Source organism: Sminthopsis crassicaudata, chromosome 2 (genome assembly GCF_048593235.1).
Source record: "Sminthopsis crassicaudata isolate SCR6 chromosome 2, ASM4859323v1, whole genome shotgun sequence".
Taxonomy (NCBI): domain Eukaryota; kingdom Metazoa; phylum Chordata; class Mammalia; order Dasyuromorphia; family Dasyuridae; genus Sminthopsis; species Sminthopsis crassicaudata.
The window spans coordinates 166135798-166159093 of record NC_133618.1 but is presented as its reverse complement, the minus strand read 5'-3'; the positions used below and the strand labels follow the sequence as shown (position 1 = coordinate 166159093).

General features: G+C 33.2%; 1 protein-coding gene across 1 annotated transcript in view; it reads right to left on the bottom strand.

Annotated features, from left to right (window-relative positions):
- Positions 1–3749: 3749 nt before the first annotated feature.
- Positions 3750–23296, bottom strand: part of ESF1 (ESF1 nucleolar pre-rRNA processing protein homolog) — an 87726-nt gene continuing 68179 nt past the window's right edge. The window contains exons 12-14 of the mRNA XM_074287835.1: positions 7756–7832; positions 4985–5131; positions 3750–4152 (exon numbers count right to left, since the gene is read on the bottom strand). Coding sequence (XP_074143936.1) covers positions 3859–4152; positions 4985–5131; positions 7756–7832 — 518 coding nt within the window. The 3' untranslated portion in view covers positions 3750–3858. The remainder of the gene's footprint in view (positions 4153–4984; positions 5132–7755; positions 7833–23296) is intronic.

Sequence of the window (23296 nt, the reverse complement as noted above, 5' to 3'; positions counted from 1 at the left end):
GTTCACATTAAGTTAAACTTTCTGAAACAAGAGAACAGATCACTTAATATCAGCAAGAAGACACTGCTAATTAAATTCTGAATTCATTGAGAAGTTCAAGCAACTCACGTTGGGGTGGTCAGTATAAAACTTGTGTGGCAATGTGGGAAAATGACTCAGTTTTAATCTTAATTTAAAAAAAATGCTCCAATCAATTAACTGACAATTTAAAAGTTATGGCATTTCCCATAACATACCATAAAACACAATGTAAATAACTGTTCTATTTGTTTTGGGACAGCGTCATGAGTTTAACATCTTCATGCTGCGGCAGAATTTGGACAATGTCAAACACACACTTGGGCCTGGGCACTTTTTACACACATGCACCTCTTGTTTGTTAAAATACTGGCAGTCCCTTTATAAACTATTGGGAATTGTTGGAGAAAGACCATATCTACCAAAGACACTGAAACATTATAAGATCAATGGGGTAGGCTTTGATTTTTGAGGGGCATTGAGGCAGCTATGACACAATAGATCAAAGGCAGGGCCCTGAAGTTGGGACTACTCTCCCTGAGTTTATATCTGATCTCAAGAACTTAGATCCTGGGCAAGTCATTTAATCTTGTTTGCCTCAATTTCTAGAAAATGAGTTGTAGAAGAAAATGGTATAACACACTAAATAGCTTTGCCCAAAAAGGGGATATGAAGAGTTGGACATGACTGAAAAGGACTTAAGTAGTTCAGGAATAGAAAAAATATAGGGGAAAAAAAAAGATAAGTGATTAGAGATTAAAAATCTTTCTGATTTCAGTGCCAAATGGAAAAGCCAATAATTATTGTCCCGGGTATATAGTAAAGATCTCTGATGGAGAGTTACTGAAATGATCACTTATCAAGTATGATAACTATTATATAGGCTTTTTTTTCCAAACCACAAAACTACAGCAAAGTCACCAACCAGGATGAAACATCCATCTCCTTCTCATACTCATGACATTAGCAAGAGCAGGAGCTCTCCAGTCTTGATATGGAGAGAGCAGTCTAATGTAATGGTACCCATAGTTACGTGATTCTGGAGTCACATTTTAAATGACCATTTACTGAAAATACCATTCAGTAATGGTAAACCTTACAGAAATCAGAGTAGGATATTCTAATCATGAAGTACCGAGTATGGTTACTAGTCTTAGACTCAGGTAGCCCTGAGTTCAAATCCTGCCTCAAGAAATTTACTGATTGACTAATCACTTAACCTTTTACATTTCCTCAACAGAAATAATAGTAGCACTACCTACCAGGGTTATTGTGAGAATAAGATGAAATTTTTGTATATTGTTTTTGGAAACAATAGTATAATATGTTACCATTATTAATCTAATACAGAAATTTTAATTCTCAGAATAGTTTCAGATTGTATATAAATATTCAAGATTTATATATATTGGTGATATAAGCTGGAAATCAAGACATGTCAGGCCTAATTTCAGTTCTGTTACTAATTCATTTGTCTTAAAATTAAAGTTATGTATTGCCATTTTAAAAATAGAGGTGATATTACTTGCTCTAATTGCAATTGCTAAATACTTAAATGCTTATTTTGTGCAAGGCACACACAATGCTAGGTACTGGCAACAAAGTCAAGATGCCTAAGTTGGGCATCCTTAGAAGCAGTATTTAGAGATTATCATTAAAAATCCAGGAAAGTGAGAAGAGGATTGGGATGGCAAGAACAAGCCCACATTACATTCAAAAGGAATCATTCTTGCTGTGGCTTAAAGGTTGAGATTACTTATGAGAAAATTCAAGAGGATCTTATTCATCATTGACAAGGTCTGGGGAGTTGGAACATATATCTGCTTCATGTTTTGGGTATGGATATTTGATTGATACTTGATGAAGAAAAGATTTAGAATAGTAAGGAAATAGGCAGTTGAGAAAACTACGACAGTTGATAGGGCCTAGATGAAATTAGGCAATATATAAATATGTATGCACTGGACAAATTATTGTAAAAAATACTGTAATTTATATAAATTAATTTAAAATGTATTAAAGTCACTAATGAGCACTTAAGCAAGTGTTAGGATTTGCTATTGACAGATGGAAAGGTAAAGCCAAAATGGGTAAAGCCAACTGGTAAATACAGTTGGGTAATTTAATGGTGTCACTGCTTCATAATAAAAACAATTCCCTTTTCAGGCATTCCAAAGTTTTGGCAGCTAGCTCTAAACAATTCAAATGTTCCATCTTTTTTTTTTTTTTTCCTACTGCTCACAGACTTTTTGAATTCTTTTTTTTTCTCTGATACCACACTAATGAGTTTTACATCCCCATACAGTGTAAAATCATGCTACATTTGCAAGCCTGAATTTTAATACTAAATATGCCACGTTTACTATTAACCCACAAATCCAGCCAATTCCTTTTGCATTTTAGAAACTATCTTATTTAGTATTTGTTCTTACTTACTAATCATTCCAATTTTATTTGTGCATATATTACTGAACTGTAATATTGACCCCTAATAAGTGGTCAGTTAATAGTTGATAAAAACTAAAACATGAAATCAAAGGTTTTGAATACTAAAAACTGAAGACTTTTCTTTAGCTTTTGTAGCCAGCATATTCATCTATTTAAAAATATTATTGAGCTGAAGGTTAGACAAAAGAATTTTTCTTTACTGCACAAAGAGGAATCACTGAAGACTTCACTATCATTTCAAATATGGTTATTAGAAATATGAACATGGTTTTCTTCTTCCTCATGTATTTTCTTGTTTGAATTTGTTTTCCACAATTTTTCCCTAGGGTATGAGCTTGTGTTTTTTTTTTTTAAACACAGACAAATAAGAAAAGGTAACAGATAGTCCTTTCTCATGTGATTCCTTCCCTTCCTGCCAACCTTTTTCAAAAAGTCATCTATAATCCATTTCTTTACTAGCTGACTTGCTTCCTCAAAGTTGAAGACTTCAAATATTAATAGAAAAATTTAAATTCATAAAAAAATACAGGAGAACCATATATAGATTTCAAAAATAGGTCTCAGTTTACTCCCCTAAAAGATTTAATAGGCCAAATTATCAATCTATTCTATTAATAGTGAGAACTTGCTCTACCATTACAGATTGCAACCAGTGTAATATGCACTGGATGTGTTATCTGATGTTTAGACTTAAATTGTAGATTACACAGCTATTAAATTTCAGAGGCAGAATTTGCATCCAAGTCTCACCATCTGGAAGGCTAGTATTCTGTCCATTAAGATACAATGCCTTCTTGACTATCCTTTAAGAAAAAATAAAGACGTTAACATAAATGGCTTCCAGATTACTATGACCAACCTGATCTGTTGATGATTTGCCATAGTAAATATAATATCAAATTAGTTCAATCAAGCAAATATAAGTAAGATTCTATAAAATTCCAATTCTTCACAAATTAAACTTCTAAATATATATTAAAATCTATTTTATAGGTTCTCACTTAATATCTGACTTGATTTTATGAAAAAATTGTAAAATTTGAAGTTCATATACACTTTAACAAGAAATTTTTGTGCATAAAGACACAAAACCTTTGGCAAATGGTACTCTGGAAAGTGTGCTGAATTTGAAGAAGGGGGTTCAACTTTTGGCTCTTCCCCTTACTATATAAGGCACAACCTCTCAGTTTTGTCATCTGAAAAATGAAGAAGTTGGATTGTAAGACCCATTTTAGTGCTATATCTATGTTTCTGTGAATATTCATTGAGAAAAATATCAAACATTCAGCAGGATCCAAGTTTAATTATTATTCCAGAAAGAGCTTCAGTTATTAAGGATAACTCATTTTTTCAATTTAGAAAATGCATTTAGAATGTACCAAAGTAAATAAGTTATTTGATTTTCTGCTTTTTCCTTGCTTGAAACTCCTGTGTTTTGTTTTTGACAGATTTAATCAGCATTGACAAAGCAGGATCTATGGATTTCTTTGCTGTTTCTTTTTGCAGATCATTCTCTTTTCTCTTTATTGCCTTTGTAAGTTCTTCTTGTTTTTGTTCTCTTTGTCGAGCCTTCTCCTCTAAGATTTTTTCTACAGCTTTTGTTTTCTTGAAATTAGGATCAGAAGGATCCAAGTTGAATAAGTGGGAAGTGAACATTGCTTGAAACCGAGTATCTGAAACGTCCACCTGAAAATTCAAACAAAAAGAATAAAATCAGCCCAAATGATCCAGCAATAACAAATGTCAAAAGTCAAATTCTAATAGATTGGAAGACTTCTGAGAGTAGGAACTGCATAATTATTCTTAATCATTCTTCTCTCTAACATTTCCTAAAAAAGTGTCAGGGATAAAGAGAAGTTATTAAAATAACTTTTCTTTATTTTCCTAGTATCTGTAATCTTTAAAAAAAATTTCTTCAATTGCAGTTTGATTCAAGTGAAACTACGTACAATAAATCTAAATTGTTTTGTCTGATTAAGCTTGTAAAAAGAGTGAAGGATTAGAAAGGTAAGTATCTCAAGTTAAAACATTATTGAGGTCAAGGTAAATCGGTAAATTCCCCAAATAGGTCATTAATCTTCATAAGAGAAACTTACTCTTCTACCACATCCACAGATTGCCCTCTCAACTAAGTACAGCAAATCACTTTGCAACTATATGCTATAAGCTTTGCCCGCATACACATACACATGCACACAGAAGGTTGGACAGTTTATAGCAACATCAATACTAATACAAAAATAAATCAAAGTATCCACCTTAATTGTGGGCCAATGGCACTGCCTTTAAAAAAAAAAATTATAAGGCAATAAAAAGTAACATCAAGTATTATGGACAATTGAATTTGATGAGATATTTTAGACATTATGATGAATCTATCAAGGGGTCTCTATTACTGCATATTATGACAACAAGCCTATCCTTGTTTTAATGTTTTCTTAAAAAAATAATGTACTCCTACCCATAAATAGTGCTGTCCTATGGAAGAATGATTTAATCTGTATGTCCTTTAGATTACCTCAAAGTCATCCTCTAATAGTTCTTTCTTTTTCATGAGTTTCTTTTTCTTTTTCTTGCTTAGGTTCTGCTGTTCTACAATCTTGTTGTAATTGAAGTGTTTCTTGCCATCCTCTTCATCATCCATCATAAGCAAAGCCATTTCAGCCTGTTGCAAGAAGAAACAGTTCACATAGACAACATTTCTTTCTAGTGGAGTATGGGACACAGATGTCCCCTTTCTAACCAGAGAACTCGATCATTAAAGCTCCAGGGTAACATTTGTCATTTGTAAACTGATTACAGACTTATAAAGAAAACCAGAAGTCTTAAAACTGCAACAATGCAAAAAGTCTTTTGAAGCTACTACAGCATTGAGAACAGGTGAGGGGGGAAGTTTGTATTTTAAAACAAAAGAACATTTCACTAAACACACTCACATCTTTTAAAACAAAGGATAAGTCTGGCAAACTTGCTGTAGGTAGAACTTTGTGCTGTGAATGAGGAAATATGATCTGATGCCACAAGGCATTTTATTGTTGCTATTAACTTCTCCCTTACTCCTGGAGTTTCTGAATAACAGGAATTTAAAAATGTTTCTCTAATGCAGTATCTGTTTACCCCCTAACTTCCATTCTATGGGGTTTTTTTGTGTGTTTTTTTTTTTTTAACTAAGTAAATGTTATATACCAGGGACTAAATGATTAAACATTTCATCTTTACTAATTAAACAAACCATGTGTGATCTCCGAATTTACATTAGAGAGTTGGAAAATGTCTTTGAAGAAAAACGACTTTATTCTTTCTGTGTATTTAATGTGGGGTGTAAATAGAAGAATATGTTAAAATACCATTACAACATTTGGAACACATAATGGAAAAAAATTATGTATAAAGTGATTTTTAAATATTCATCTACCCTTACTTATTTTACTTAAAGCATTAAGAGACCTGTTTTAAAAAGAAAGTTTTAGAACTGTTAGCAATTTATATAATATCTTATTTTCTAAATAAATTAAATTTATAGAATAACTTCTTTTTTTGTCTATATCTCTCTCTTTCCACTCAAAAATGACTTTCTCAATTTGTAGAGAAATGAAGAATTTATTTAAATGCAAAATGACTAATCCATGACAAACATGATATTTAAAAAACACCTTTTCCTAGAAATATTTGTCAGTTTGTCTTTGGCAATTATAACTTATTTTATGTGACTTACAATTTGATAATATTAACATTTAATTCCTGATGTACAGAATTTTGGCAGTAATAGTACCTAAGTCAAATGTAGACTCTCGGATCTTAAATATTAAAGGTATTTTAGAGATTTTATAATCCAACATCATTATTTGCAAATGAGGAAAATGGAGCACTAAGAGTTCGTGATTTGCCTAAGCTTACATAATTAGTTGGCAAAGCCAAGATTAAAGCATTAATTTCTTTTATTTAGTCTTCTCCCTTTTAGGCTAATACACATTTCCTGAATGTGTACTTCATCTTTTTAATTGAGTACTTGTCAATATTTTCTTATTATTAGTCAACTTTCCTGAAAGACACCAGAATCTCAATAGGAAATGACTGCAAATTTCAATACTATGTATATAGCCAAGTTTCAAGTTTAAGTAGACAAACTGATGAACTGTATCATATACATGTATTTTAAGTTCTGGTATATAGTGAATAAACCTAAAAGATACTTTCTTATTAAGCAAAATTACATTATAAAAATATAAAATACACTGCTGATGAAGCATTATTTGTACAGTACAAATATTCTGGAAAACAATTTGAAATTTAGCTAAGGAAGTGACTCAAATTTCTATACCTTTTGACCCAGAAATTCCAGAATTGCAAGGCATTCCTTAGGAAATTCAATGATAAAAAAAGTCACTGTATATTAAAATATTTATAAGCAGCACTTTTTGTAGCATCAAAATATTGTAAATAAAACAGATGCATGGAAAAAAACACATTAGGATATATGAAATGTTACTGTGCTACAAGAAAGGATGAATATGAAGAATACAGAGAAACATAATTAGAGTTCCATGAATTGATGCAAAGTAAAAACAGCAGAAGCAGGAAAGTATCACACACCATGATGTTAAATGGAAAGAACAGAATCAAAATTGAATGTTCCAAAACTTTAAGGACTAAGCTTGATTCTAAAGAAGAGATATAAGAATGTGCACCTTCTTCTTTCTTTTTTTTTTGTAGATTTGGGAGATTATGAGTATGATATATAATGAATGAATGAATATCATAATGTGTAGTTGGTTGATGTGCTGATTAGTTTTGCTGAATTGGTTTTTTAAAACATTATTTATCACAAGGCATAGTTTACTGGGTAAACAAGCAATGATGGAAATATCAAGAAAAGAAAATGGGATAAAAACAAAAGATACCAATTTTCTAAAAAAGTAAAAGTACATTATGAATTACAAAAATTAGAAGCTTTTGACTTTTGGTAACCACATGTGGGAATTAGATGGTAGGTGAATACCAAAAGTAGAAAAGCTCTCACATTGGAGGTATTAATCTTCCCAAAACACTGTGTACACCCTGGGAAACTAAGTAATGTGTGCAAGAAATAGTAAGATGGCCTGTAACTTATTCAATTATATATTATCTAAGGACACACTGTTAAATGTAATTAAGCATCAGACCTTCCTTTTACATAAAAGTTAACATTTTTATATAGAGATACACTGCTGAGATATGTATGCACAATAAATATTTTATTGAAACATGTGTTGCTTGCTCATTGGGTGTGTCATATCTCCAAATTCTTACATTTTGTCTTTCAACCTCAGCTTCTTCTTCTGGAGACTTTTCGTCCTTGGAGACTTTTTTGGATTTTTTCTTTGTACCTGAAACAATAAAAAGACATAATTTAAGGTTAAAAATACCAAAGCTTTGTTGCCAGGAAAAAAGAGAATTTCACTAGCATTTTTCCCACTTTCCCCAAAGTCTTCTATTTCTACTTTTTACCCTAAAGTCTTTTGAAGCTAGTACTGTCACTTAAATATTGACTTTAAATCAAATTACTAGAAAAAAAACAACATTTTGTTCAAATAAGATACTGATGATTTTTAAAGTAAGCATTTTCATAATGATAACCACTATTAATTATATTTGACTAAAAAAATTCTTTCTAGGATTCTTCAGTTATGCTACAAGAGATGAAATGTTTATCTCTATGACACAAAAATCCAATAAGCATTTGGAAGTCAGGGGTGCAAAGATAAAAATGAAAACAGTCCCTGCTCCCAAAAGAGTTTACATTCTACTAGGATTACAAGATATGCTTGAGTTAATATGAAATATTAACAAAATGAGGTGTTGTGGTGTAGTAGAGAATTAGCCTCAGGGTCTTAAGACCAAATGTCAAGTCTTGACTGAGACAGCAGTTAAGTCTTTAAACCTCTCAGTGCCTAAGTAAAAGTTGTAGACCATGCAACAAACTGTACTGCTAGAGGAAAGTGTTGATGAATTTACAGAGTTCATTCAAATTCACAAAGATAAAAACCTTCAAAGCATAGGACTAATAATTGCAAATAGGGTAGGTGGAGTCAGACTGAGGAAGGATAAATTGTTAGGCTGAAGATTTTATATTTGGTCCTAGGGAAAACAGAAGACTACTTAAAATTTTTGAAGGGGAAGGTGAGATAGGAGGTGACATGAAACGTTTAGATCTGTGTTTTAGGAATATCAAACCAGTAGTTTTGAAAAGACAATACAGAGTAGAGATTGGAAGCAAGCCAGTTGGAAATGACTCTAATGAAGTCTATGTGAAAGGTGATAAAAGCTTGCAAAAAAGAAAATAGAAGTTATGTGCATGGAGAAAAATGTCAAAAAGGTAGATTTGGTGACTAAATGGACATGTGAATTGATTAGATGGAAGAGGTTTCAAATCCAGGGTAAGTGTTGAAGAAAGATGGTTTTTATCAGCAGGAATGATTAAGTTTGAAGGAGGTTTGGGGAGAAATTAGAATTCCATTTTAGATTTATATTAGGGAGCCATCTATATAGAGATGATAATTGAATCTACAGAAGCTAGTATCACTACCAGAAAGCATATAGAGAAAAGGGTCCAAAGCTGATATTTTGAAGGTAGGAATAAGATGATGACTCAGCAAAGGAGATTGAGAAGCAGCTATCAGATAGGCAGGATGCAGAGCACTGTTGCCAATGCCCTCCATGAATACTCTCTCCTGCAACATTTTTCAGCTCTGTCCTATGACCCTGAACTGTCCTGCTGCCCATACCTTTACAGAAGTATCTGGAGTTTTGACAGATTAAGTCAGTGGTCCTCAAACTTTTTAAATAGGGGGCCAGTACACTGTCCCTCAGATTGTGGGAGGGCTGGACTATAGTAAAAACAAAAACTCACACTCTGTCTCCGCCCCTCAGGCTGTAGTTTGAGAACCCCTGGATTAAGTAGTCAGACAAATATTTTTCGTCAAAGGCAGCTCTATCTGCTATGGCATGAGTTACACCAAGTTAATAGCTGGGCATGCAAAGAAAAGCAAAAACAGTCCCTGTCTTCAATGAGCTCACAATCTAATGAGACAACATATAAACTATGCACTAACAATATATAAACAAGATAAATTGAAGATAATCTCAGAGGGATGGTACTATCATTAATGAGGATCCAGGAAGATTTCTAGTAAAAGGTAGGATTTTGGCTACGTGCATGGTATAGAAATTTCATGTATTTCTGTAGTGTTTATCATTAAAAGAATTATAAATCTACAGCTTAATAATAATAATAATAATGATGATGAAATCTTTAGCAAATAGTTCTCAGGTTCAACATACAAAATAATATATATTAAAAACCTTTTCCTTTTATTTATCTTACTTTTCTCTTTATATCTTTATAAATATAGTTCTTGGTACATAGGAGGAACTTAATAAATGCTCATTGAATGATTACCCTCTCTACAAGCATCTATAGTTGAAATTTCATTTTATCAAAATCTGATTTTCAACCTCTGAACACAGTTGCCTATTTTTTTCAAGGCAATAGTTTCTTTTGAAGTCAATGGGTGCTTCATATGCAGACAGTTTTGTGGCAGGGAAGAAAATCAGGCTGTATGTGATTAATATCAAAAAGAGAGATGAGAGAGAGGAAGAGGAAGAGGAAGAAGAAGAGGAAGAAGAAGAAGAAAAGAAGAAGAAGAAGAAGAAGAAGAAGAAGAAGAAGAAAAGAAGAAGAAGAAGAAGAAGAAGAAGAAGAAGAAGAAGAAGAAGAAGAAGAAAAGAAGAAGAAAAGAAGAAGAAGAAGAAGAAGAAGAAGAAGAAGAAGAAGAAGAAGAAGAAGAAGAAGAAGAAGAAGAAGAAGAAGAAGAAGAAGAAGAAGAAGAAGAAGAAGAAGAAGAGAGATGAGAGAGAGAAAGATAAAGATCTTCATATACAGCTGTGGGAAATAATTTCAAAGAGCCCATAATGAGCTGTTCCAGGTTTTATAACAACCTGTGAAAAATCATAAAAATAAACTTGAAAGATTAGAGAATGGGGCAAGGGGAAAAGAGATCTCAAAGACTGCCAGGGTTAAAGATTACATTCAATTCCACTATGATCAGTTTTGAATGGGCTAGAGAAGGTGGCTAAATAAAGAACTTCCTACATGATGCTATTGATAGGCGATTTTGTCCGAAAACATGTTCCCTGTTCTAGATTTTTAACAAGATCTTATTTACAGATCTCAATTTATAAAAGAAATTAAAATAGCCTGTTTTAAAACTGTTTCTCTTCCTTAATGATTACATTGGCATGTAATGAAATACATCTAATAGGATCAGAGAAAAGTAGTATATCTGAACTGGTTACACTAACCAGTTCATAGTAAAAAATTTTATGGGTTTGAAAGCATGAAATTCAAATAAATTCAGTAAACTGAATAATATTTGCTAAAATACCCACCACTAATCTTTTGGAAAAAATGAGAAACAAAAAAAGAGATATAGATTCATTAATCTCTCCTCCTTATTGAGTAGATTTCCTTTAGAAATCTTGTGGGCAAATAGGATTTTTGTAAATATATATATATATATATATATATATATATATATATATCACAGAATTTTTCTTATAGGAAAAAGATTAGCTAAATTGGAAATTTAAATGTTAAAAATGGTTTTTCAAAAAAAAGGGGATTTTTTTTTTTTTTTGCAACTAATAATAATCACAATAAGTAATTTATATAGTTTTGGTGGAGGGCCATGAATCAGGGTTAAGTGACTTGCCCTTCACCACACAACTAGTATTTATCAAGTGTCTGAGGTCAAGTGTGAGGCAGAACTCACATCTTCCTGCTTTCAAGGTCAGTGCTTAATCCACTGTACTACCATCTAAGCTGCCCTAACTTTTAAAGTTTGCAAACCACTTTACACCAACGTTAAGAATTCTTGTCCAGTTGGCAATTGTAGCTCTTATTTAGTAAATTTTTTTACTCCAAAATTCTGGTGTCCAGGTTTTCTCTGAATTATTTCAAAAAAAGAAAAATATCTTTACTTAATATTCTATTATCTCACACTTTAAACTCTTAGAATTTCTTTTCCTTTTCTTTTACTCTGAATATTTAAACTTCATGAATATAAGTGCTTTACACACACACACATACATATACACATATTCCCTTACAAATTTACTTGGAATTCCAGTGATTTAGTTTGTTAGCCTAATTATCAATCTGGTCTGTGTTAGTTTTTAACCCTTTCAATATCCCAATCTTACCTTAACCTTAACCCTTCCACTGTATATTCTGGAACCCATGTTTTATTGTTAAATGGCTTTTCGATTAGACCTGTGTATTTTCCCACTGGAAATTACTTTGTATTTACCTATGTATATGCTGTTCTCCCCATGGAGATGGAAATTCCCTGAGTTCTTTGTTTTATCTTATTTTGTCTCCTTGGTGCTTACCACAAAGCAGTTGTCTCACAAATTCATGCTGAATTACAACTAATGCATTGACATAGTTTATTCTGAGCTACTTGAGATGGAAAATCCATGTGTTCCTTATGTAATTAATGCTTTATTAAAAGATATAAAATGGTTAGGACAAAACAAAGAACAATAAAATGTAGTTAGAAATTTAGTTTTACAGGGGTGGGGGGAGAAGGGGGGCGGGTGGAGCCAAGATGGCAGAGAAGATAGACGCAAATTTCTAAGCTCCCTTCTACCCTCAATACCAACTACTTATTCAGCCTCAAAAATAACTCTGGGCTGATAAAAACCACAAGGATTAGAAGCACAACTTACAAGCTGAAGAGAATCTGGAATTTTGACAGAAAAGGCCGGTTCTGAGGGGAGGAAAAAAAAGACCGGCACAGACAGGGTTGGATTAGGGCTAGCACATTGTGCCAAATGGGCTGGGGAGAAATCTGGGATCAGAGAAGCCACCGAGATAGAGGAATCTGGCATAGGCTGATAGCTCTACTCTGCTTGTAAAACAGCAGATCAGAAGAGAAATCAAAGCCACCCCAATCCGGAAGCGACCTTACACCAATCTTGGCACAGAGCCGCCTTCTGTTGTCCAAGGCATTTCCTTGGGGCAGTTAAGAACCTGAAGGGGGGGGGGGGGAACACAGCCTGGGGCAGCCTCTAATCCATATAGTGCAGGGCTCAGCCTGAGGCAGTGGAATTCTCACATTAGCTCCAGCAACAGCAGAACTCCCACAGCAGCGGAACCCCTGCAGCAGGGACTATGCTTCCTGGGCAGAGACTTTTGGTTTGAGTGCAGGGGCTTTTCGTGCGTCACCTGCTAATATCCACAGCCCCATGGGAGGCTTTGGCTGGGGTTTGTGATGCTTTCACTGTTCAGCCTCAAACCTCAGGGCAGTTGCTAGGCCACACAACGGGGTCCTTCGCTGGGCACTCCTCCCAAAGCAGCCGTGCTAACCACCGCTGAGGCATTTCTGGAGAGGAGGGAGGGGAACTCTCTCCCAGACCTCTCTCTTAGCTAAGTCACAGGATTGCTGCATCCATCCAGTCTGGGAGGAAGTTGATAAATAAATTTCTTACTCAAGGGCAGACCCCCCACAGAGTGTTAACAATGAGTAAGAAGCTGAAGAGAATGATTGATACCTTCTATACAGAGAAAGAGTGGGTATCCAACCCTGAGGAGGCTAACAGCAGAGAGTCTCCAGATAACACCCTAAAGGGGAATGATACCTGCCCTCCATCACATAACTCTCTCCTAGAAGAGACTATTAAAAAGTTAAGAATAACAACGTCCTGAAATTTGAGTTGGAAAAAATAAAGAATTCACAGGAAGTACAGCGAAACAAAATTTGTGAATTAGAAAAGGTTAAAAAAATCACAGGAAAGTAGGATTTCTGAATTGGAAAAGATAAAAAAATTCCCAAGAAAGTAGGATTTGTGATTTGAAAAAAGAAAATAACTCACTAAAAAAAAAAAAAAAAAAAAAAAAAAAAAAAAAAAAAAAATAGTGAAATGGAAAAAATTCAACAGAGCAAAATAATTCATTTAAAAACTCAATTGGACATATAAAAATGTAAATGAAGAAAATAACTCATTAAAAATCAGGACTAAACAAATAGAAATGAATGATTCATTGAGAAACCAAGAATCAGTCAAACAAAACAAAAAGAAAAAAGAATTAAAAGCTAGAGAATAACTTCAAATATTTACTGGGAAAATCTATAGACCTGGAAAATAGATCTAGGAGAGATAATCTGAGGATAATTGGACTTCTTGAAAATTATGATGAAAAAAAGAGCCTAGATTCTATTTAGCAGGAAATCATCAAAGAGAACTGTCCAGAGATAAGAGAAACAGAAGGGAAAATAGGCGTTGAAAGAATTCATCGAACACCTTCTGAAAAAGACCCTAAAAAAAGAACTCCATGGAACATTGTGACTAACTGCAGAACTACCAAACTAAGGAAAAAATATTGCAAAAGCAGCTAGGAAAAAACAATTCAAATATCAAGGTGCCACAATAAGGATTACTCAAGATCTGGCTGCCTCCACATTAAAGGATCGAAGGGCCTGGAACCTGCTATTCTGAAAGGCAAAAGAAATAGGATTGCAACCAAGAATAAACTACCCAACTAAGTTTAGCATTTTCTTCCATGGAAGAAGATGGACATTTAATGAAACAGAGGAATTCCATTTGTTTTTAAGAAAAAAACTAGACAAACAAAAAATTTGATCTACATCCACAAGAATAAAGAGAAGCAGAAAAAAGATAAAAAGAACTCTTGAAAACTGTATCTCTGTTGTGGATATACAAAAAGTCCACATGGATAATTTGATTTTACTGATATAACATAAAAAAAGGGAAGTAGTAAAGGGAAGGGGATAGTATCAGAAAACGGGAAAGGAGAGAAAAAAAGAGGGAAACTACATCTCAGAAAGAGGCATAGAAAATTTACCATATATGAGGGAATTTAGAGAGGGGGAGAAAACATTGTGTGAATCCTACTCTCAGAGTAGCTCAGAGTAAATAACTGACATATTTGTTTTTCAGAGAATTCTCTCTCACCTCATTACAAGGGGGGAGAGGAAAAGGGAAAAGGAAAAGAGAAATAAGGGAAGGGTACAAGAAATGGGAAGGAACTCAAAAAGGAGGGGGTAGGGATACTAAAACGGGAGGACTGCATGTCACAAGTGGGGTCCATAAATTCAATACTGGGATAGGGATTCAGGGGGGACAAGGGGGAAAAAAGCATAATCAGGGGCTAATATGATGGCAATTTTAACTGTAAATGTGAATGGGATGAACTCTCCCATTAAATGGAGGCGGATAGCAGACTGGATCAGAAGTCAGAACCCTACAATATGTTGTTTACAGGAAACACATTTAAAGTAGGGAGATACATACAGAGTATAAAGATAAAAGGTTGGAGCAAAATCTTTTATGCTTCAGGTGAAGCCAAAAAAGCAGGGGTAGCCATCCTTATCTCAGATCAAGCAAAAGCAGAAATTGATCTAATTAAAAGAGATAAGGAAGGAAACTATATCCTGCTAAAAGGTAGCATAGACAATGAAGCCTTATCAATACTAAACATATATGCACCAAAGCACCTAACTCCCTAAAGGAGAAGTTAAGAGAGTTGCAAGAAGAAATAGACAGCAAAACCATACCAGTGGTAGATCTCAACCTTGCACTCTCAGAATTAGATAAATCAAACCACAAAACAAATAGAACATTAGAAAAACTAGGTATGATAGACCTTTGGAGAAAACTGAATGGTGATAGAAAGGAGTATATTTTCTTCTCAGCAGTTCATGGTACCTATCCAAAAAACGACCATATATTGGGACATAAAGATCTCAAAATTAAATGCAGGAAGACAGAAATAGTAAATGCCTTCTTCTCAGATCACAATGCAATAAAAACTACATTCAACAAGAAGTTAGGGGCAAATAGACCAAAAAGTAATTGGAAACTAAATAATCTCATCTTAAAGAATGACTGGGTGAAATAGCAAATTATAGTTACAATTAATAATTTCACCCAAGATGACAACGATGAGACATCATACAAACATTTGTGAGATGCAGCTAAAGCAGTAATAAGGGGAAATTTTATATCTTTAGAGGCTTACTTGAATAAAATAGAAAAAGAGAAGATCAATGAATTGGGCCTGCAACTTAAAAAGCTAGAAAAAGACCAAATTAAAAACCCCCAACCAAAAAACTAAACTTAAAATTCTAAAATTAAAAGGAGAAATCAATAATATTGAAAGTAAAAAAGCTATTGAATTAATAAATAAAACCAAAAGTTGGTTTAATGAAAAAGCCAATAAAATAGATGAACCTTTGGCAAATCTGATCAGAAAAAGGAAAGAGGAAAATCAAATTGTTAGTCTTAAAAATAAAAAGGGGGATCTTTCCACCAATGAAGAGGAAATTAGAGAAATAATAAGGAGTTACTTTGCCCAACTTTATGCCAATAAATTTGATAACTTAAGTGAAATGGATGACTACCTCCAAAAATATAGGCTTCCTAGATTAACAGAGGAGGAGGTAAACTGCTTAAATAGTCCCATTTCAGAAAAAGAAATAGAACAAGCTATTATCAACTCCCCAGGAAAAAATCCCAGAACCAGATGGGGATGTGAATTCTACCAAACATTTAAAGAACAATTAGCCTCAATATTATATAAACTATTTGAAAAAATAGGGGATTAAGGAGTCCTACCCAAACTCCTTTTATGACACAGACATGGTACTGATACCTAAAGCAGGTAGGTTGAAAATGGAGAAAGAAAACTATAGACCAATCTCCTTAATGAATATTGATGCTAAAATCTTAAAGAAGATATTAGCAAAAAGACTTCAGAAATTCATTCCCAGCATAATACACTATGGTATGACCAAGTGGCATTTATGCCAGGAATGCAGGGCTGGTTTAATATTAGGAAAACTATTAGTATAATTGACCATATTAATAATCAAATTAATAAAAAACAATAGATGCAGAAAAAGCATTTGATAAAAATACAACATCCACTCCTACTAAAAACACTTGAGAGTATAGGAATAAATGGACTATTCCTTAAAATAGTCAGGAGCATATATTTAAGACTATCAGTAAGCATAATATGTAATGGAGATAAACTGGAACCTTTCCCAGTAAGATCAGGAGTGAAAAAAGGTTGCCCACTATCACCATTACTATTCAATACTGCATTAGAAATGCTAGCCTCGGCAATAAGAGATTAAAGAAGTAAGAGTAGGTAATGAGGAAATCAAATTATCACTCTTTGCAGATGATATGATGGTATACTTAGAGAATCCCAGAGATTCTAATAAAAAGTTATTAGAAATAATTTATACATCACCAACAAAATGCAACAGCAAGACGTAATACAAAGAGAAATTCCATTCAAAACAACTGTTGAGAGTATAAAATATTTGGGAATCCATCTACCAAAGAAAAGTCAGGAATTATATGAGCAAAATTACAAAACACTTGCCACAAAATAAAGTTAGATTTGAATAATTGGAAAGACATTAATTGCTCTTGGATAGGCCGAGTGAATATAATAAAGATGACAATACTCCCCAAACTAATCTATTTATTTAGTGCTATACCAATCAGTCTCCCAAGAAACTATTTTAATGACCCAGAAAAAATAACAAAATTCATATGGAAAAATAAAAGGTTGAGAATTTCAAGGGAATTAATGAAAAAAAGGCAGATGAAGGTGGTCTAGCTGTACCTGATCTAAAGCTATACCATAAAGCAGCAGTCACCAAAACCATTTGGTATTGGCTAAGAAATAGACAAGTCCATCAGTGGAACAGATTAGGTACACAAGACAAAATAGGGTACAACTTTAGCAATCTAGTGTTTGACAAACCCAAAGATACCAACATTTGGGATAAGAATTCATTATTTGAAAAAAACTGTTGGGAAAATTGGAAATTAGTATGGCAGAAATTAGCTATGGACTCACACTTAACACCATATACCAAGATAAGATCAAAATGGATCCATGATTTAGGCATAAAGAATGAGATCATAAATAGATTAGAGGAACAGAGGATAGTTTACCTCTCAGATCTGTGGAGGAGGAAGGAATTTATGACCAAAGGAGAACTAGACATCATTATTGATCACAAAATAGAAGTTTTTGATTACATCAAATTAAAAAGCTTTTGTACAAACAAAACTAATGCAAACAAGATTAGAAGGGAAGTAACAAATTGGGAAAATATTTTTTAACAGTTAAAGGTTCTAATAAAGGCCTCATTTCCAAAATATATAGAGAACTGACTCTAATATATAAGAAATCAAACCATTCTCCAATTGATAAATGGTCAAAGGATATGAACAATTTTCAGATGATGAAATTAAAACTATATCCACTCATATGAAAGTGTTCCAAATCACTACTGATCAGAGAAATGAAAATTAAGACAACTCTGAGATACCACTACACACCTGTCAGATTGGCTAAGATGACAGGAACAAATAATGATGAATGTTGGAGGGTATGTGGGAAAACTGGGACACTAATGCATTGTTGGTGAAGTTGTGAAAGAATCCAGCCATTCTGGAGAGCAATTTGGAACTATGCCCAAAAAGTTATCAAACTGTGCATACCCTTTGATCCATCAGTACTACTACTGGGCTTATATCCCAAAGAAATACTAAAGATGGGAAAAGGACCTGTATGTGCCAAAATGTTTGTAGCAGCTCTTTTTGTGTAGTGGCTAGAAACTGGAAACTGAATGGATGTCCATCAATTGGAGAATAGTTGGGTAAATTATGGTATATGAATGTTATGGAATGTTATTGGTCTGTAAGAAATGACCAGCAGGATATATACAGAGAGGTTTGGAGAGACTTACATGAACTGATGCTGAATGAAATGAGCAGAACCAGGAGATCACTATACACTTCAACAACAATACTTATATGAAGATATATTCTGACTGAAGTAGATATCTTCAGCATAAAGAAGATCCAATTCAATTCCAGTTGATCAATGATGGACAGAAACAACTACACCCAGAGAAGGAACACTGGGAATTGAATGTAAACTATTTGCACTACTGTCTTTCTACCCAGGTTACTTATACCTTCGGAATTCAATTCTTACTGTGTAACAAGAAAATTGTATTTACACACATATATTGTATTGGTGTTATATTGTAACACATTTAATATGTATGGGATTGCCTGTCATCTAAGGGAGGGAGTAAAAAGAGGGAGGGCAAAATTTGGAAAAATGAATACAAGAGATAATGTTATTAAAAAAAATTACTCATGTATATGTACTGTCAAAAAAATTATAATTATAAAATTAATTTAAAAAAGAAATTTAGTTTTACTTTGTTAAAAAAAGCAAAATTTTATAAAAATCAAAATAGAATTTTTGCTCATCACATAGCAAAAAAAAGAAAAAATTGTCAAGAAATTATGAAAAAATATAACAAATACCAAAGTCATTAATGTTTCTGAAATCAAAATAAGTATGTTTTCAAAAATTCTATTTGCATGCATTTTACAAGAAACTTAGGGGGGAAAATAACAACCATTGGAAGATTAAAAAAAAAATCTAAAGCATCAATATCAAATTATAGCTTAATGAGGGTCATACATCAAATTTGATATCAATGAATTTAATTTTCCTACCTTTTAAAGGTCATACCTATCTTATATGGCTTTATAAAGTAGCTCTGGGAAAAGATACAGTAAATGCAAATGGTTTATGATATCTTTGTCCCACTTAATGGGAGGACTTAACACAGATATCCATTTAAACATTTTGTTATAATTAAGTTCATCATGTTAAAAGTATTTTAAAAATAAAATATTTAGCTTTATATCAAGCATATTCATTTTCTAATTGTACTTGTATACATGTGATTTGTATGTAATTAGTTATGATAATTAAGGGACTATATAAACAGATAATCCCCATAATTTGCTGTAGTAATTTCACCTACTTTTTCAATATTTTCAAGAGAACTATTATCAATTACTGCCCTACATGAGTTGACTTTCTCACCAGTGGAAAGTTTTGAGCAATGAAGTAACCCAAAGAGAAAACCACAAAAGGTATAAAGAGTAAAAGATAAAGGCCAAAATAATCCACAAACTGTATTATTGATTTTAGTAAATGAGAACTGAGTCAACATCCTTTATTTAAAAGCAAAATGTGTCTTTGCAATAAACAATTTACAATAAGCACTAAAAATTAATGTACCAGTGTAGTCCACCTGGTTATTTTATTTCAACATCATAAAAATAAATGTGCTACAAAATGGTGAAACAGATCCAATTCCAACTCTGTTCATAACACTGCCTATTATCTTAAACATAGTAGGTCTATAACAAATTTTGTTGTCTTAATTAAGTTCCTCTCTAAGCATCATTATCCTAGTTCAAGAAACCAAAACACTGCTTCTATTATTCTCCATTTATTCTTCTTTATTGATTATAGATACTGTAAATTTGAAAATTTTCTTGGGATTCCTAGGAATGACTATCTTCATCTAAATCCATGTGACTAGAGTAAATCTTCATTATGGTCCATAATGCATAATTTTCAGATAATCATTCAGTTTTCAGTATAAAGGGAGACATACATTTATTTGCTATCTCTTTGATTTGAATCATGAGAAGAAAAATTGGGGGATAAGTAAAAAGAGGTAGAGGAGACTTTAGAATTTGGGGACTCTTGTGCTTTGAGAATAATATTTGAGAGACAAGGATTTAATACTGTTTTATAGAAAAATATCTAAATTTTGCACAAGGCAGACCTCAACAAGGTAGAAAAAGAGTCTCCACTCATTTTTGTTGAGGAAATTCCCTCTTGGGAAAAAAGAAAATATAAGCCCAGATATAAAGACCTATTTTCATGAAGTACTTTATATTTGTCTTTCCAGGAAATTTTTGCTAATTCTTTATAAAAATGTTCAAAATTTGAAGATAATAATTCTAAGAATCCTGATATATATAAAAGCACAAAACCACTAAATTTATCTTACTAACTTTATCCTAAGCTTTACAACTTATTAAGCCAATGAAAGAAAACTTTGGAACTAGAACAAGGAAACTACAATCTTTTATATATATATGTCTAATGCAAATTTGATTTTCTAAAATCAGAGGATAAAACTCAAATTCATCATCTCCTGGAAATGACTGCTCAAGTATGATAAAAAGCAGAGTATGCTTTATGTTGTCCTCCAAAATAATCTTTCATTCCTCTATTTCAAGTAACTAAAACATGCATTTCAGCAAAAAATAAGAGTGGAGGACTATTAAGTGGCATAGTTAACAAAGGTTGGCAGTGATTGAATTATGTGCTAGGCTTGGAGAAAGGAAGACTTGATTACCATTCAATAGTTGACAGCTGTATGATCCCTAGTACGTCATTTTCACCTGCCATTTCTTACCATCTCTTATCTTACCCTTCCTTCCAGTACTATTATTGTGCCATCTTCTCCATTAGCACATGAATACCATGAGGCCAAAGGACTACCTTATTCTATATATCTGCAGTGATTAGCAGAGTACCCATTATATAACAAGAATCTAATAAACAATAGCCTGGTACTCACCTAGTACTGCAGAGATCAAGAATTATCAAATTTCACTTCTTCCTTTTACATAAAAGGAAACAAGCCCTGGAAAGCTGAATAACTTGCCCTGTCACCTAAAAGCTGAGGATGTTCAAAAAGTCTGCTTTCTAATACACTAACTGTGTAAGATAAGGCTGCCTCTACAGACACATGTTATTTTGATAATTATAATTCAAAAAGCACTTTCCAAATCTCCAATTCTTTAGATATGTCAAGTTATGTGGTAACTGGCATATCACAGAATTGCAGATTTCACAGAGGAAGAACCAGACTGGTCAATTAGTCCAAACTGCACTTGAAAGAACATTGCTGTATTAAAATTCTTCCGGCAGCCACCATTTTCTATTAAGACTTCCAATGATAGGGAAAAGATCACCTCTTGGGATATCCAATTCCCACTTTTGGATAGCTTAAATTATCAGAAAGTTTCTCCTGATATTGAGTATACATTTATTTCTTTGCAATCTACCCAGTACTTCACATTCCACCATCTAGACCAATGACAAATCAAATTCCTCTTCCATAAATAACCAAACACTTGAAGATTGTGTCTCTATTGACTCTTGTCTTCTCAAAACTAAATACCGCAGCTCTCTAAGGGATCCTCATATAATATGGACTCAAGTCCATATAACAATTCTGGCTGTAATTTTTTTCTGAAGAGATTCTCCAAGTTATCAATGTCCTTCATGAAATGTGGTGCCCAGAACGCAACAATAGCACTCCAATGATGATAGGGGACATCAAATAGCCAATCTAACTAGACTATCTGCACTGCAGCTGAACTTTCTTTCAGGTGTTATCTTGCTTAATCGAAATGTGAGCTCCTAGAGCAGAAATTATCTAACTTTCTACTTGTTTCTTTAGGGCTTAGTAGGGCGCCTGCCACATAAGCATTTAATAAATGCTTTTTCATTTATTCATTCCTCCACAAATTTCTGTTAGTCAATTAGTCAACAAACATTTATTAAAGTGCTTATTATGTGCCAAGGATTGTACCAAGTTCTAGGGATACAGATGATAAAGGAAAAAAACAGCCCTTACAGAGCTCACTTTCTAATGGCTGAGACAATATGCCAAAAATACATAAAAAATAGATATGATATAAATGCAAGTGAATGACTGGGACAGTGTTGCTGTATGTCAGTATTAGCATGGAATATAGTATTAACATGGAGAAGAGTAAAGTGTAATAATGGAAAGGGGTCATGTTGTGAAAGGACTTGAGGAAAACCATCTTTCTACCTTATAATGATTTCTAGCCTTCTCTGCAGAGGCTTTCCAAACCCATTTTTCTCCTTAGGTCTTCCTCATTGACCCCAATCTCTAAGATTATTCTTTATTATTTAAAAAAAAAATAGCCCCCTTTCCTCTCCTCAACAACATAATTCCTTTCTACCATTTCCTCAGCACAATTCCTGGCACACAGTAAGAGTTTAGTAAAAGCCTGCTTCCTTCCCTCCTTATTCCTAGCTCTTTCTTTATTCTAGCTCTGATAAACAGGTAGCCAAAGTGAAGTACTCTACATGTATTCTGGATCTTATCCTTTCCAGCAGATTGGCCCTTCCTCTCTAATCTTCCATCTCTCTCTGTATTGTTTCTTTTTTGGTTTATAAACATGCTCTTGGTCTTCTCATTTAAAAAACCCATAAAAACCTATTATACCCATAAGTTCTTGCTTACATTTCTCTACCTCTCAAAAACTCCTAGAAAAAGTGGTCTGCTTTTATTCCTTTTATTTCCCTCTCCTCTCATTTTGCAATCATTTGTATTTTGTCTTCTGATTTCCTAATTTAACAGCAAATGCTTTCTCAAGAGTTAAACTTAACTTAATCACTTAAAATGATGGTCATTTATTATTCTTCTTCCTATCTGATCTTTCTTTTTCATTTTATTGTGATGAATGAAACTTTCTTTTCTCTCTGTGATGCTATTTTCTCATGTCTCTTCTTACTTTAGCTGCTTCTATCTTTACACTGACCTCTCATTCATTTTTTCAGCTTTTAAGAAGCTGGTTACCGTATTTTTGCACATAACTCTGAAGACTTAGGTCTAGGGATTATCTACTCTCCTGAGTTCCAGTCCTGTATTACCAATTCCCAACTGAACATTTTCCAGTGAAAAAGTCTCAAATCTGAAATGTTCAAAAAGAAAACTCATCTCTCTTCATTCTAGGGAGGCTATTTTCATAATGTATCTCATGTCTGGTCCCCTTCTTTTTGTAGAATAAATATATTAATATTGCACTTTGC